This window comes from Mesoplodon bidens (assembly GCF_964165515.1).
Source record: "Mesoplodon bidens genome assembly, chromosome: 2".
Lineage (NCBI taxonomy): Eukaryota > Metazoa > Chordata > Mammalia > Artiodactyla > Ziphiidae > Mesoplodon > Mesoplodon bidens.
The window spans coordinates 38440382-38455895 of record NC_138177.1 but is presented as its reverse complement, the minus strand read 5'-3'; the positions used below and the strand labels follow the sequence as shown (position 1 = coordinate 38455895).

Here is a 15514-nt window from a genome sequence, read left to right as displayed (position 1 = left end):
AGCCCCTTCCTCAGGGCCCAGCACTCCGACCTAGCCAAACCCGCAGCCTAAGAGAGCTGGGCAGAGCTGCCTGCCAAGGAAGGCTGTTGCCATTTCTAAGCAGGTGCTCTGGCTCTACAGGAAAAGGAAAACTTCAGAGAGTATGATGGGGAGGGAGGGAAGGAAGGGGACCAGGTGACAGCCCAGCCTTTTCAATAGCTCTGGAGGCAGCCTGGGGACTTGGGGTGGGAAATAGGTTGGGCAGATTAGCCAGGGAAGTCCAATTGTTGCCAGGTAAGTTTGGTGGAGGATAAACAAGCAGTTCTATGGGAAAAGAACCACAGTGAAGAGCCCTTGGTACCAGATTCTACGGGAGCTAAGGGGAGGGAGCCACAGCATGCAGGTGTTGAAACTGAGCAGGATCCTGTGGGGCTCCTGGGCACAGAAGCTTTTCTGTCCCCCATTTCTTGTTTGTAGGGAACAGACTCCAGCCTTCATGACCTTCCCTGAGTTCCAAAGAGCAGATTCGAACAGCTGCTAATCAGGGGAGGGGATGCAGACACAAGGGAGGAGCAGCCAAGAAACAACAGTGCAGCCTTGGGGCAGGGTCCTGGTTAGTCTCAAAGGATACACATAACAATATCTTTGAGCTCTTTACAGAACTAAAACACCCCCAACAAATGGAAGTTGTTAGCATTCTTCATTCCAGAGCAGATGCCCTGAGGCCAGACTAAAGGAACCAGGAGATTACCCGAGACCAGATTAAAGGAGTGCAGGCCCTGCACACACCCTAATCTTATCAGCAACCCCACCCTTGAACCATTGCTATAAAACTCCTCACCAAATCCTCCTGGATTGGGACACACAGTTTTCAAGGCACAAGCCTGCTGTGTCCCCCTTTGCCTGGCAAAGCAATAAAGCTGTTCTTTTCTAATTCACTCAAAACTCTTGTCTCCGAGATTCCAGTCGGCACTGGTGCACAAGTTTTCAGCATCAGTGTCAGGGAATGCTTCCCAGGGCAGGCACCTCTGACATTTTTGAAGGCTGTCTGGGGTCGGTGGGTGGACAAGGGGTAGATAGCTCCAACAAAGGCACACAAATAAGCTAAATGAATGGGTGGATGAATGAATGCATGGAGTTGGGGTGTGGTGGAACCAAGAAACCAACAACTGAAGCTCAAACCAATAAATGTTCACGTGGGACTCCTGCTGCCAGAGGCCAGCTTGGAGGACCAGGAAGTCCAGTCCAGTCACTGCATTCCACCCCCAGGGCACAGGCCTCCTCTAGATGACAGGGATGTAGGAGCAAGGAGGCCTCTTCCCCCCAGGGGCCAGGTGCATTCACACCAGCCCCGAGGCCAGGTTTCAGCAGCTTCCAAGTTGGGCAGCGCTGGGCCCTGAGGGCAGAATGGAGGGGCCAGCCACCCCGCCTCAGCCCCAGGGCCTGTTCTATGCCACCCTCAGAGCATGGCCAGAACACACTTCAGATTACAACTCAAGACACACAGGTCTGAAAGAAGCGTTTCCCACACAATACCTACCCTTGCCTTGTGCGAGGAGGCCCTATTATTTTTTATAAAAGATAGATTTTGTGACCCACTAGTGGTTGTGCCTGCAGTTAGGAAAACACTGTTCTGTAAAATGATTTGCCCGCCCTACTCCTCTCCCCCCGCGGGGAGGTGGGAGCGCCAGCTCCATTTCCCTGAAGCAAAACCCGAGCCAAGCCCCCCACGCCGTCATGGTGAAGGTCACTGCGGAGCCGGGCCTCGCGAGCTGCTCGAGGGCCTCCGACGGAGGTGACCCCACAGGGTCCCAGGAAGGTGCATGGATGCAGGCGGGGAGTTGCAGAGGGTCGGGTTCAAATCCTCCCTCCGCTAATTACTTGCTGTATGACCTTGGATCACACCTTGGATAAGTAATTTAACACCGGAGTTTCGGACTCCTAGTTTGTAACACGGAGATAAGTAGTCCCCCCCTCCAAGCGTCGCCGTAAACATTCAGGATTGTGACCATTATGTCCCCAGCAGAGCTCTGGAATACTTGAGCAGGCAGAGCAGAGTGGGAGACGGCGCAGCGCCTGCGCGTCCCTGAATTCCCAGGTTCACCTTTATTTCCAAAATTCGAGCGGTGCCTGCTGTTTCTCCACGCGACAGCCCTCGGGGCAATGCGCGCACCGGGTCCCCATTCCTGCGCCCCGCCACGCGTGCCCGCCCCTGCGTCGCCTCGCTGCCCCTCCCGCCGGCTTCAGCTCGTCCCCCGCGCCGCGCTCGGCGCGCCGCCACCACCGCCTTCTTAGAGCCGGGCGCGCGCTCCGTGCAACTCTCCCGGCTGCCCTCCCCCGCCCCCAACGGTGCGTTCCTCGAGGCTAAACTGAGGGTCGTCTTCCGGCCCTAGGCTCGCCCCGGGCGCCGAGCCAAGCGTCCTGGGTGTGCAGGGTGAGGGGCGTGTAAAACCCCCAAGAACCCGGCCCCGTCAAACTCCAGGCTCCAACCCTCCTGCGGCTGTGAGCGCGCCTGCGCCCGGCTGGACGCGCCCAAGCGGGCAGCGCCCGGCCGCATCCCTGGCCCCGCCGAGACAAGCAGCCGGAGGCGCGGAGGCGCGGAGACGCGGGCGGGCGCGGAACGAGGCAGGCGGCCTGGAGCGCAGACCGGCCCCAGCCTCCTGCCGGCGCGGCGTGGGCCTCCGGGTCAGCGGAGGGGCGGGGAGGGTGCGGCAGGCGCAGAGCCCCACCCGGCCGACCCGACTTGCCCGCGACACCCGAGGAACAAAGTAGCCTCGCGGGGAGGGCGCGGTGGGCGCCGGGTAGTAGCCCGCACAGTCGCCCCCTGGTCGCTGTCCCGCGACACACCTCGGTCCCCACGCCGGGGGCACCCGGCCGCACCCTGCCAAGGAGACGCGCTCTCGCCTCCCACCTGCCCCTCCGCCACCGAGAAGAGGCGCCCCTGAAAAAACACACACACACACAACCAATCAGCGTCGGGGCGCCCTGGCCTCCCAGGCCTGCCTGGCGAGCACCGGGCCCGCGGTTTCGGCTGGAGGCTTCGGAACTTGCCATCCCACCCCACCCCACCCGCTCCCGTCATCCTAAGGATTTGACGTCACGCCTGAGGTTAAAGTTGGTGCCACTTTCTGCACCGTGTTGTCGCAGTGTCAGGTGCCTACCTGTGCGAAGCGAGGTCTGGACACATAGCGTACCGTTACACTGCCACCGGAGGGGCCGAGAGCAGACTCGGGAGAAATCCATACCTTTGCACATGCTGTTTATTTTCCGTGGCTGAGCGTCCTTTCCCTTAGCTTCCTGTGAGTTCCTCCTCGTTTTATAAAACGCTGCGTGGACGCACTTCCTCCCCCTGCGTAAGCCTGCCTTCCCCCACCGCCCCCGTCTCCCGCCCCGCCCCTCTCCACTAACCACTGATCCCTCTCAGGCTCTCCACCTGGGGCTAACCAGGTGCTTCCTCTCACTGCCCCACCAGGGCAGGTGGGAATATTTGATCTCCCCCTAGCCTCCGGCCTGGTAAGGTAGAGCCCGTCTTTCTCATCTCTCTGAGCTCCTGCCTGGCATGTGGCCTGGCGCCTAGTTAACACGAGGTTCTAAGTAACAGCGTTCTGATGGTCCTGTGGGAGGGGCGGATGACGCAGGGCTGGACATAGCTTGCTAGGTCAGTAGTTCCCCAGGCAGAGCAGATGGGGAAGGTCACACAGGAGGCTGGAGAACCCAAAGCCCCCTCCCACCCGCACAAGTCGGGGCCCAGCATCTTACCCCAGGAAGGAGGGCCTTCTGCCTCCGTGGAACTAGAGCAAGGCAGGTCTACTTCACACACAGCTCAGAGTGCCTCCCTCCCTCCCTCCCCCTCCCATCCAGCCTTTTCTGGCATGGGGGGAGCGAGCTGCAGCAGGAAGAGTGGGCGCTGAGTCCGAGTGCCGGGTCTGAATGGCCTCCATTGCTGCTAAACTTGGTTCTCCATCTGTGTAAATGAAGAGAATACATGGGACATCCCAGGCTGGACTATTTTAAGGACAAAATAAGATGTGTCAAGAGCCTGACCCCCCCACCCAGGATGTAACAGATGCAGCTGCTCAGTACCCCTTAGAGACCTTTCCGTGCCCAGTCCCAGCCCTAGCACCCCGCCCCCGCTTCCATTTCTTCTCAGCTGAGGCACGGTATCAGTATCGTTATCCTCACCAGACAGAGAAAACAGAGGTGACTTTTGCCCCAGAAGCATTTTTCAACATGAAATTTCCCCAAAGTTTTATGACCACAAGGCCACAAGCTGGGGTACGGGAGCCACTGGGGTTTCCCCACTCCTGTAGTTTCTGCTGTGGGGCTATTTCTATGCTTTGGGGGCCCCAGGCTGCTCTCTGAGGTGTCCCAGCACCCTCTTCACATCCTGAAGGCCCAAGCACTTGTTCCATTGGTCCCTCTGCTCACCTGCTAGAGCCTCCCCAACCCCCCTTCATCCCACCCCCAGGCCAGCCCAGCCTCCCCGTCCTGCAGTGCTGGGGGGCTCTGGGAGCCATGCTTTCCCCCTACCCTCGAGGGACAGTAAAGAGGGTTTTTAACTGGCTCCTGCTGATAAGGCCCTAGGAGGGGAGAACACTCACTGCACACACACTCCACAGGATTGCCTGACCCCTTCCCCCATCCTCTTTCTCTCAGGCCATGTATCTCCTTCAGCGACCTTGCCTGCTGAGAGGTGCAGCAACACTCACTTTAACCTGATTCTGTTGTGTTTTCAGCACAGCCTGCACCCAGCCAGTTGTAAAGCAGCCCTGGGCTGCCCACTCCAAGCCCCCCCATCTCCACTGCTCCTATCTGAGGCCCCTTAGCTCCATTCTGTCTCCTGCTCCGAAATGCACCTTGCCCAAGGCTCCTCTACCAGCAAAAGGATGGTCTCTGGAGGCTTCTGCCTCAACCCTGGCGTCACCCCAACCCCAGGGGCCTCCCCAGCCCTCCCCCTCTGGCATGCTAACACTGCCCACTGCTGTGCTTGTGTCCTCCCTCCCCCACCCCTCCCCCTCCTCCACCACAGGCCCCTGCTGGGCTAGTGAAGGTCAAGTGAGCATCCAGCCCAGAATTTAGCAACTCAGAGTAGGATAAGTTTCAGCGTTGTTCTTTAATAATTTAAGACTGACACATAGCCACCTACTCCCAGAGATTCCCAACCCTTTGGGCAGTGGACGCGCCCAGGCAGGACAGCCCATCCCGCTGCTCATGCCCTGCCATCTCCCTGCCAGCGGCCCACCTACAGCTTCCCTCAGGGAGTCTGGCCAGAGAGCTTGTGGCTGGGGACAGCTTGGCACCAGCTGCAGCCCATGTCCAAGGTCACAGGAGAAGGAAGACAGAGGTCCTCATGGCCAGGCTGTGGGGGGGGGCAGGGCTGGTCTGGCCAGTCCCACTGGCCACAGCTGCACTTCCCTGAAATTGGTCTCGGTTTCATTTTGTTCCTTCAACCTTATATCACAAAGATTTCCCAGAACTTCCTAATATTCTGACTACCAGATAACATCTCCCAGATGTTCTCCCACCAGACCACATGTGCTAATTCTGGGTTTGGAATATATGGTCAATGGCTGTAAGGCTGTTACTCCAAGACACTTTGTCTATTTCTGGAAAAAAAAAGCAAAGGTGTCGAATGGGAGCTGGGAGAAATGAGACTGAAAAAGGCGGGCTCAAGGCCAATATGGCCAAGTACTTTCTTTGGCTCTGGAGTGGGAGGGGCTGGAAGATGTTGACAACACCTCAGGCCTTGTCAGGAAGGAAGGCCCATATCTTTTCCCCGGTTCTGCATAAATTAACATCCTTAAACAAAATACACAAACAGGCTCCTTCCCTCTGCTTAAGTGGTCAGTCACAGAAGCCCTGCCAAGGCCCAAGGGGTTACGTGCCACCACGTTCATTTTCAGTAGACAAAGCAGCTTTACGTAGTGCATTTCCAGCCACCCCCTGGGGTGGTTCAGAGTTTCCAAGGGGGTGACGGTGAGGGCAAAGGCACCTCTGGGTCACCGAGGGACAGGCCTCTGCCTCAGCACACGGATCGACAGGCTCTCCGCGTGGGCCAGGAGCTCCCTAATGTGAGCCAAGCCCAGCCCTGCAACCTTGGCCCCGTTCACCTCGAGGATCTCATCCCCCACTCCCAGCAGCCCCGAGTACAGCTTGGCCGTGCTCTCATCAGCCATCTCCTGCACGTAGAGCCCTGCAAAGGAAAACAGGAGAACTAACACAGGAAATCCAAATCAAAGACATGCAGCTCTGTGGAATGCTCAGGTGGATGCTGTTTGGGGTGGAGCAGAGGCAGGTGCTCATACAGGGCACCACACACACACACACACAGAGACACACACACACAGACACACACTCTCTCTCTCTCTCTCTCTCTCTCTCTCTCCCTCCCTCATTATTCCACTTCACAGCTGCAACTGGCTTTATAAATAGATACAGTGTGCCCAGCTCCATGGTATAACTTCATTTCTCTGTCTCCTCTTTTAAAATCCTCCTAATACAAATAATGCTTTAAGCTGTTATTATTCATGTATACCCCAGTGTGAATGAGCTAATCTTATCTTTTTCTGGGATAAGCTTTGATTGTAAAATAGGGAGGAAAATGTTGAAAAATTGAGACAAAAGACCTACTACATGCCTCGCACCCTGCTAGGTGGGATTCACAAATGACACCCAGCTGCTGCCCTCAAGTAGCTGCGTGGTGGATGGTATCATTGGAGTAGCGAACGTGGCTGAGGTCAAATCCAAACCTGGTTTGCTTCACAGGATTGTCTGGGACTAGCCCTGGCCTCAGTCTTCCTCGGATACGGTTCCTTACTTAGGATTCAGAAGCTTCTGGACAGAAGCCCAGGAAACATAGAAATTCTGGCCCCATGTTTAAAGTCATCGTGGCTCGCTTTTCCCTTCTTCACACTTACCCTCTCCCCTCAGTGACCCCAAGAGGCCCCACCTGGCTGGGACCATTCCCTGGGTCTCTAAGGTAGGGTGAGCCTGGGAAGAACCTGCTTCTCCTTTCCTGGGGTTCAATTTGAGGAACTCAGTGGAGCAGGCTCTGGAAAGCTCTGGAAGCCTCGGGCTAGCTGGGCTGGGCTCCCTTGCTACACAGTGCAGGACGGTCCAGCTGAGGGAGCCTCTCTTGCCTCAACTTCTGCTGAAAACCTTTCAAACTCTCCATCAGTTGCTTCCACCTGACAGTAAGGGAGCACAGGCTCTTCCAGGGAAAGCTGGGTGCCCTCCACCCGGACGCACTGAGTGAGCGCAGGTGTGCAGAGCTCAGGCCCTTCCGTGAGGGAATGCAGGGTGGGGACTCTATGCCACGACAGCCCCTGCAGGACTCACGGGGTCAGGTTAGCGCTGCCTTAAGCACCCTCGCTTCTCCCCAGCCTGGACTTGGCTGGCTGATTAGAAACATTAAGCAGCTGTCCACCCCTGACTCCCTGCTTCCTCTTCCTAAAATCAGCTTCCTTAGAAGGGACCCGAAAGAGCATCTCGTCTGGTCCCCCAGTCTCCAGCTGGAAGCCTTTTAAGATGTCTTGGACGAGTGGAAGGTCATCTTCTGGTCCGCTCAGCCCTGCAGGAGCTTCTGGCCCCAACAGAAGTCAAGCTTTTCAGAGCCCACCCTCTGAAATTCGGGTTTGAAAGTGCATTGAAACCTCCTCTAAGGCACCTGAAGGTTTGCAGCTCTGGCTGTAGCAAATCCGATCTGTTGACATACTCCTTCTCCCTGGTCTGACCTGCGGAGCAGCCTCTCAGTGCTTCTTGGCAGAGCTGAGCCTTTCCTGCAAGGCCGGCTCCCTCCTGACAAGGTCTGCCTGCCATCTTGGCTGCACAGGGCTTTTCTCTCAGCCCTTGCCCTATCCTTTCCCTCTTCTTTCTGGGTTCTTTAACAGCTTGTCTGCTCTGTCTGCGTGTTGGTGGCACGGGGAGAGGCAGGTAAGGAGGGCAGGGGTGGAGCCGGCAGAAACGGCTGCTGTACCGCAGATCATGCCAGTGGGGAGTGATGAGAAAACCCAAAAGAATGCAGCTGGAGGCCCAGCCACTGCTGTCATGCCTGGGGTAGGTTTCACAACTGAAAGTCACGACACAAATATGACAGAAAGACTGCTATCGTAGGCATTTACCGTCTGCTGGAAACGGCCTTTGTTAAGGATGTATGATGTCTGTGTTGTATTCAATTAGAAGCAGAAGGCGAAGCCTGCTGTTCTCACATGCCTGTACAGAATCAGATGTGATACCCAGCAAGTAACACCAGCATCTTGATGTTTTAGTGAGGAATGCAAACCAGCCCCAGCTCACGGCCCCTCTGAGGCCCAGGAGAAGTGACCCTTGGCAGCTGGAGCATGGCCTGTAGCAAGGAGGCACCAGCACCAGCCATGTTCCATGTGTGAGGGGAGCCCTGCGTGACAGCCAGCAGCCAACTGCAGCGGCAGGAGCAGGGCACCAGCTGGGCAGGACAGGGAAGAGCCTGCACCAACCAGGTGAGGGGCATCCTGGGGAGTGGGTCTGGCCAGAGTCCAGGAAGCTCTTGGTCATTAAACACCCCTGCCCACCAGCAGCCTATGACAGGGGATGGGGGGAGGGGGGTCCCACTGCCTGCAAAGGGGCCTAAAGGGACTTTGGGGGAGGATGGGGGGCATAGTAGAATGGCCAGTTGGGTATGATCTCACATTGACAGATGACGCAGATCATGTCTGCCCCCGTCGAGTTCTACTCCCACAATACACATTCTTTTTCTGAAGAGGGAAGGGAAGAAATGGGCCAGGCACTTTCCCATATACCTCACTGAATGCTCCTTAGACTCTTCCAGGTAGGGTTTCATTAGCTTCATTTTACAAATTAGAGGCCTGAGGCTCAGAGTGGGTAAGTAACCTGTTCAAGGTCACACAGCCAGCGGAGGGGCTGGAGTACAAACCACGCTTTGTTGTCTAACTATGCCTGCACGCTGCCTCTCTGGGGGAGCCTGTCTCCCTCACCGAAGGAGAGAGGAAGCTGGAGGAACGGGCAGAGTGGCTAACAGCCCGTGGAGCACTTTGCAATGGTCAACATATGCTCACAATGGCCATCTCCCTGTGAGGACAGACCGGCACCCTCCTGAGGGCGAGAGTGGGGAGAAACTCGTCCTCCCTTCCTCTCGCACTCATGCAAACTCCATCAGCAAACAGTCAGAACTACCTTCAAGTCAACCAGACCCCGGCCACTTCTCACCATCTCCACAGCCACCGCCACCATGTCTTCCCTGGACTGTTGAAATAGCCCTAAAACTGGTCTCCCTGGTTCCACCGTCACCCCACTGGGGTCTATTCTCAACACAGCAGCCAGTGAGGCTGTTAAAATGTTCAATCAGAGCACATCAGTCCCTGCTTCAAGCGCCTGCTGGCTCCTGTCTCACTGGCAAGAAAGCCCCTCCTGCCCTCAGCTCAGTCTCTCTCCCCCATTTCTGGGCTCAGCTGTCTCCCCACCTTTCTGCCCTCAGCTCAGTCTCTCCCCTTCACCCCTCTGTCCAGCTTGACCTCCTTGCAGTTCCTCCCACAGACCAAGCTCATTCCCAGCCCTCAGGGCCTCGCACTGGCTGTTCCCTCTGCCTGGAACGCACTTCCCCAGACGGCCCACCCTCACTTCACTCCAGTCTCTGTCTGCTCAGGGGTCTCTTCTCAGAAAAGCTGCCCCACCGGTACTCCCATACTCACTGCCCTTGGGCCTTATCCTGCTTTATTTGTGTTTGTTTCTTAGTAATATAAATAAATATAAATAAATAAATAAATATATATATATATATATATATATATATATATTTGTAGATACAGCCTTAGCTCCCTCATGAGAATGTGTACTCCTGAGGATGAGGATTTTGTCTGTTCCATTTACTGCTCTATCCCCAGTATCTACAACCACCTAGTAGGTGCTCAGCGTACATTGTTGGAAAATGAATGATGGAACATACGCAAGAACTCGCTGTGGTCTGCAGCTCTGGCAGCAGGCAGATTTCAGCCAGCTAAATAATCCTGACCTAGGAGATCAAAGCAGAGGACTAAACCGTCCGCGGCACAGCCCAGCCGGGGCAGCTTTGAGCGTGTCTTTCTGTGTCTGTCTCTCCCTTTCTTCCTCCTCACCCTCCTCTCCTTCCCACTCCTGCATGTCTGTCTTCCTTCCTTACTCATCTCATCTGAGAAATATATGTCAAGGTCCCTTGCCCTGTGATGGATTCTGACCCACAGACCTTGGGTAAAGGCCTGGGGAAGGCATTTTGCCCTGAAAGATTCATGGGGCAGGGCTGAGAACTGGCCAGAGTGCAGAAGGATGTTCAGAGCCCCTCCCTGACCCTGCCAGTACTGCATCAAGACCTAGCAGGCCGCCCAGCCAGGGGCCTGGAGCCAGGATACATGTGAACAGACCCGGCAGGAGCCAGCCCTGAGGGAGGGGCCTGGATGCACAGACAGGCAGGCACGGTCCACGGTCCACGCGCCCAGACATACTCCATAGCTAGAGGAAGGGAACCAGTTAAACACACCAGCCACATCAAAGGGATCCAGAGAACCAGCCAGCACAACCAACCTCCTTCAGGCTCTCCAGTGAAAAGGTGGCATTAAGATTCTGATTTCAAGATGGACAGAGGGACAGTGGAGCAAGCCTACCATCTCAACCCCCTTGAGGGGAGAATTCCAGTCCTTTCTCTGAGAGGCTCTCTGAGAGGCTCTCTGAGTCCAGAGCTCATTGTTCAGCCAAAGACAGGAAACGGAAACAACCACAGCCAGAAGGCACTGCAGTGGTTTGCCAAGGCCCCAGGGCTGTGGAGCCAGAAAAGGGAGGGTGGGGGGGGGGCCTACCTGAGTCCCGGCGTCCATTCCCAGAGGCCACACAGAAGCCGAAAGTGCCCTCCGGGGAGCGCTGTAGCTGCAGCTGGCTCGTGCCATCCGGGAACACCTCCACCATGCGGCCCACGGCGCGAGCCAGGCCCGGGGCACTCACGTCCTCCACGCTGAGGGAGGGCCGGGGCGGCACCTTGGCTGGCCTGTGAGGGGCCGGAGGAGAGTGAGGCCAAAGAGGGCCAGCACTGGGGCCCAGCCCCTCCCTGGCTGAAAGACGGCGGATGCCACGAGCCAGGGCTGAGCCTGGTGGGTTCCCACAGCTGTCTGAGGCTCCGCAGAGCCCGCTGCAGACCCAGAAGCCCCTCCCCCAAGAGCAGTGGTTGTTAACCTTTTTAGGTGCAGAGATCTCTCTGAGAATCTGGCGAAAGCTATAATTTTACATAAAACTTCCAGGAGTTAATGAACCCCGTGAAGTTCCTCCATGGAGCCCCGGGTAAGAGCAGCTAGTCTAGCAGGTCTCATCAGAGAGGGTGGATTTCTCTAGGCAGGGTCACAGGGTGAGGGTCTCTTTGGGGGCCCTGTCTCTGGATCTTCAGTCAGATCTTTAGCTGGGCTAAGGAAGCTCCCTGAACATTCTGATTTCAAAATGTCATTAGATAGTAGAGGGACGGAGGAATCAAACCTTCCAACTCTACAGAAATCCCAACCCCTGTCCAGTTGCACAGGACAAGGGCACCAAGGAATGGGCTCCAAGACCCTTGAGGCAACTGAGGCACAGGTAGCCAGCCTCACTTTCTCTTTTAAAGGGACCCCCCTTGGGCCGTGCTACTAAGGCAGAAAGGAGTTAAGCATGTAGCTCCACTGTCCATGCCCTGGGTTTATGCTCCAAACCACTTGCCCACTCTTACCTGTCAGCTGCATTGTGATCCCCTGGCTCCCCTACCAGGTAGAGGTTGGACCGGTCCACCTTGCCACTCAGCAGAGAATGGAGGTTCTGAAAAGAGGCAGCTTTCCAACGTTGGCGAGAGGGTGACACCTAGTGGGAAAGGCCCAATATTGCAGGTGAGAAAAGCCACCTGGCAAGGGGTTGACAGAGAGGGGACCCCAACCATGAACCTGAGGGCCTGCTAAGAAAGTAACAGCATAAGCTTTTGTCATTACTTCAAAGTGTTTAACAGGAATAACCATAAGTTATTTAAGGAGATGGGCCTATGTAGGCGTTTTGAAGCTTCAAAGTAAAAAAAATTGGGGGCTGAAATAAAAACTGAATAGGGTAATGCTAATTATCTCACTTATTAAGAAAATCTAATTTTTTCCTTGATTATGAAAAAAGGGTGAAATCAAATTAATCACAGAATAATAAACACAATTGTAGAGTTAAAATCTTAAATAGTTTGTGATTCTTTAGTATCCCTTTTATGATTGCTGACGTTAAAAATTTTATCAAGTATGCACCTTAAAACACTGTGCATTAAAAGGATGGACAAGACGAAAGTCCCTCAAGGAGTTTGCACCATGATGGGGGTGAGGTGAGCATGGACAGGTCAAAAGCCCTAAATGCATGTTGTAAGTGTGAGGCTAGAAGCATGGACAACGCTGTGCAGGGAAGCAGAGACAGACTCAGCTCGGAGGCTCCAGGGCACTGGAGGAACTGACGCCTGGGCAGGGCCTGAAGCATGAGCTCTCCAGGTGAAGACGGAGGTGGGGTGTTCCAGGCAGAAGAAATAGCAGATGCAGACAGAGAGAGATGGGAGAAAGCATGGATGTTCTGAAACATACTCATGGTCTAGGTGGCTGGGCTGCAGAGGTGATGGGAGACAGGCTGGAGCCAAGGGGCCACACCCGGAAGGACCTTATATGACCTGATGAGGAGCCACTGAGTGATGTTAATCAGAAGAGTTACAAGGTCAGATCTGTCTTCTAGAAACTGACCCAGTGAGGAGGCTATTCCAAGGGTGGGGGTGGGAGGCAGGGAGAGGCTGACTTTTAAACAAATATGCACACATTATTTATCACACTGGAAATCCGTGCTCTCAGGAAGACGTATTATCAAGAAGCTTAAGAGGGGGCCCTGACCTTGCCTCAGGGCTCCGGAGGGCCTTCTGGGAGAAGTCAACTCAGAATGGAAAGACAAGCAGGCGTTCCCCAGGGAAACGGGGGAGGGGAGAAGGGAGGAGCCTTCCAGATGCAGGTGCAAAGGTCAAAGAGCCATAGCCACTAGAGGACGTGGGAGCAGCCCACGTGGCAAAGGTGCACACTGCTCACTCAGAAGGGCAAAAGGAAAACCAAGCCAGGGCAGCAGCCGTCTACTCTCTCACCGCACACAATACAACAGTCTAACAGGAAGGTTTTCACCCTGAGATATGTCATGAATACACCAGGCTGAGATGGAGTCTTCTTTCATGTTCCTTTTTCAGTTCTTGAACACTTCTTTCTGCTGCGCAGTCCTCCTGGCACTTGCTCCCACTCTTTCTTGGCCAGCTTACTTCCTAACTTTGCCCACTTGGCTTACATTGCCCATAACCCTTCTCCTACACTAATGGGCTGTCATTTCCCTTGGGCTTACAGAGAGATTGAAGCTTTGATGGCCATACATACTGGCACCATGGCTCAGACACACTGGGGACAAATCTAACTTCATGAGAAAAGAAGCAAATTCCTGGAGCACAATGCCACTCTACGCTTTTGTCCCCAGCTTAAGATGGCTTTGCTTTTGTTTCTTTGTCTTCCATTCATTCATCCAGCAAATATTTATTCTGTACGGGGTGCAAGACAACCAATGGAATTTTCATTCAGCCTGCGTTCTCTTCCCTACTTCAGCCTGAAAAATGAAAGGCTCCAGTGCCCCAAACTGCAATCGCCTGCTTCGTTCTGCCCAGGGGAGGGAGCAGTGAAGAGAAGAATAGACATAATACCTGGAAACACCTGGAATAGAACAGCATTTTCAGAGACATAGCTGAGAGTTAGGTGCTATTGTTGGTTTGCTGTTGGTTTATCCTCTAGCACGTGGGAGGGGGGACTTTAGCAGGTTGCCCTGCATTCACTCACTCACTCACTCATTCATTCACTGTGTATTGAGTATGTCTACCATACTAATCATCATACTAAATATTTGGAATACAAAGATCAAGTAGCGTCTCCGCAGGGAATCACATTCCACTGAGGGGACACAGACAAAAGTTAAAATACTATGTGACAAGTTCCGTGAAGGAGGGAAGCACAGGATGAGAAGGGAAGACAGAGCAGAGGTGCCCAGCTCAGCCCAAGCAGGGACTGGAAGTGGCTTCCTGGAGAAGGCAGTGCCTTCAGTGTTGATGGATGAGCAGACATTAGCAGGTAGAGAAGAGCATTTCCGGTGAAGGTTCAAAGTAAGACTGTGTGGCCTGATTACAGAACTGCAAAGTCAAGGAAAAATGGGGTCAAGTGTTCGAAGAGTGATGAGATGAACGCAGTCAGATCACAGAAACCCTCTGGCAATGTCGAGTGACCTGAACTTTATCCTGGGGGTGATAAGGGACCAACCGCAGGTGTTCAACGAGGGGCTGGCAAGGCCAGATTTGCACACCGGAAGGACCACTCTGAAAACCACATGGAGAAAGACGGAGCAGGGATGCTCGTCAGGAGGCCGTTGAGGTGATCCCGGTGGGAAGTGATTTGTGCTAGACTAACAGAGTGGCTGTGGCCATGGAAAAGGTTCCAGAACGATCGGGCAGTCGACACTAGGACTGGGCAGAGGTGGCAGAGTGTGGGCAGGGGTCCAGGATGAGCCCAGGCTGGGGCAGCGGGGTGGAAGGACAGAAGCTTGGGTGCTGCCCACCCCCACTGTGTCCAGGGAATCCATGTCTCACGGATGGACTGTGGGAATGCCAGTAGCTTCCCTTTCTCCACCTGGGACTCCTTGGGCAGCATCCTCGGCACTTCTTTCCTCCTTCCACCTTTCATTCCAATGGTGGCTACACCCCCACTGGCCTCACACACCCCTTGGCTGGGCCCTTGGGACTCACCAGATGCAGGGATTGTAACGATGGGGCTCTCTTCATTTTGGGGGCGCTGGTGTGTGAAGCTGGGCTGGGCGCAGGGGGCTGCAGCTGCTCCACACTGTAGCTGCGGGACTTGCCCAGTTTGGGCCTTGTGCCCTGACTTGTCAGGGCCAAGAAGAACTTTTTCAGCCCCAGGGTGGAGGAGATGCTGCTGCTGTTTTTCTTGTTCTTGTCAGAAGGGGCAGCTGAGGGCAGGCTGGGTCCCACACTGACCCCTGGCAACGCTCTGAAACGCAAAGGTGGACATGAGGTGGGTGGGAGAGGGCTGGAGGAGGCAAGGGCCCATCCTGTGTGCCCCAGATGGGCCCGCACCACTGCCTCACGGACGAAGTGACAGCCAGGCTGCAGAAAGGAAGGCCGCGCGGACTTCTGCAGGGTACTCTGCTTGGGTAGACTTTAGGGAGAAGCTCAGACAAGACCCTTGGTGTCACACTCAACTGTGGGTTCACTCAATCGTCCATCCATCCAATATTTCTTCAGAACCTTTTCTAGGCCTCTTCTTGGCAGATAACTGGGGTATGTCATAAACATGGCAGGCAAGACCCTTACTCTCGGGAGCTTACAAACAACAGAGTAGTAAACAGAGGAGAAAACCCACCAGCAACCGATGAGCAGGGTGAAGCAGAGAGTGACATGGTGGCCGGGGAAGGCCTCTCTGAGAAGACGACATTTAAACCGAGGGCTGAATGG

At 55.0% G+C, this 15514-nt stretch overlaps 1 protein-coding gene across 2 annotated transcripts in view; it reads right to left on the bottom strand.

Moving 5' to 3' along the window:
• Positions 1 to 5090: 5090 nt before the first annotated feature.
• Positions 5091 to 15514, bottom strand: part of KIAA1614 — a 37007-nt gene continuing 26583 nt past the window's right edge. For both annotated transcript variants that reach the window (XM_081221534.1, XM_081221535.1), the window contains exons 7-10: positions 14789 to 15050; positions 11693 to 11820; positions 10803 to 10987; positions 5091 to 6172 (exon numbers count right to left, since the gene is read on the bottom strand). In XM_081221534.1, the coding sequence (XP_081077660.1) occupies positions 5979 to 6172; positions 10803 to 10987; positions 11693 to 11820; positions 14789 to 15050 (769 nt within the window). In that variant the 3' untranslated portion in view covers positions 5091 to 5978. The remainder of the gene's footprint in view (positions 6173 to 10802; positions 10988 to 11692; positions 11821 to 14788; positions 15051 to 15514) is intronic.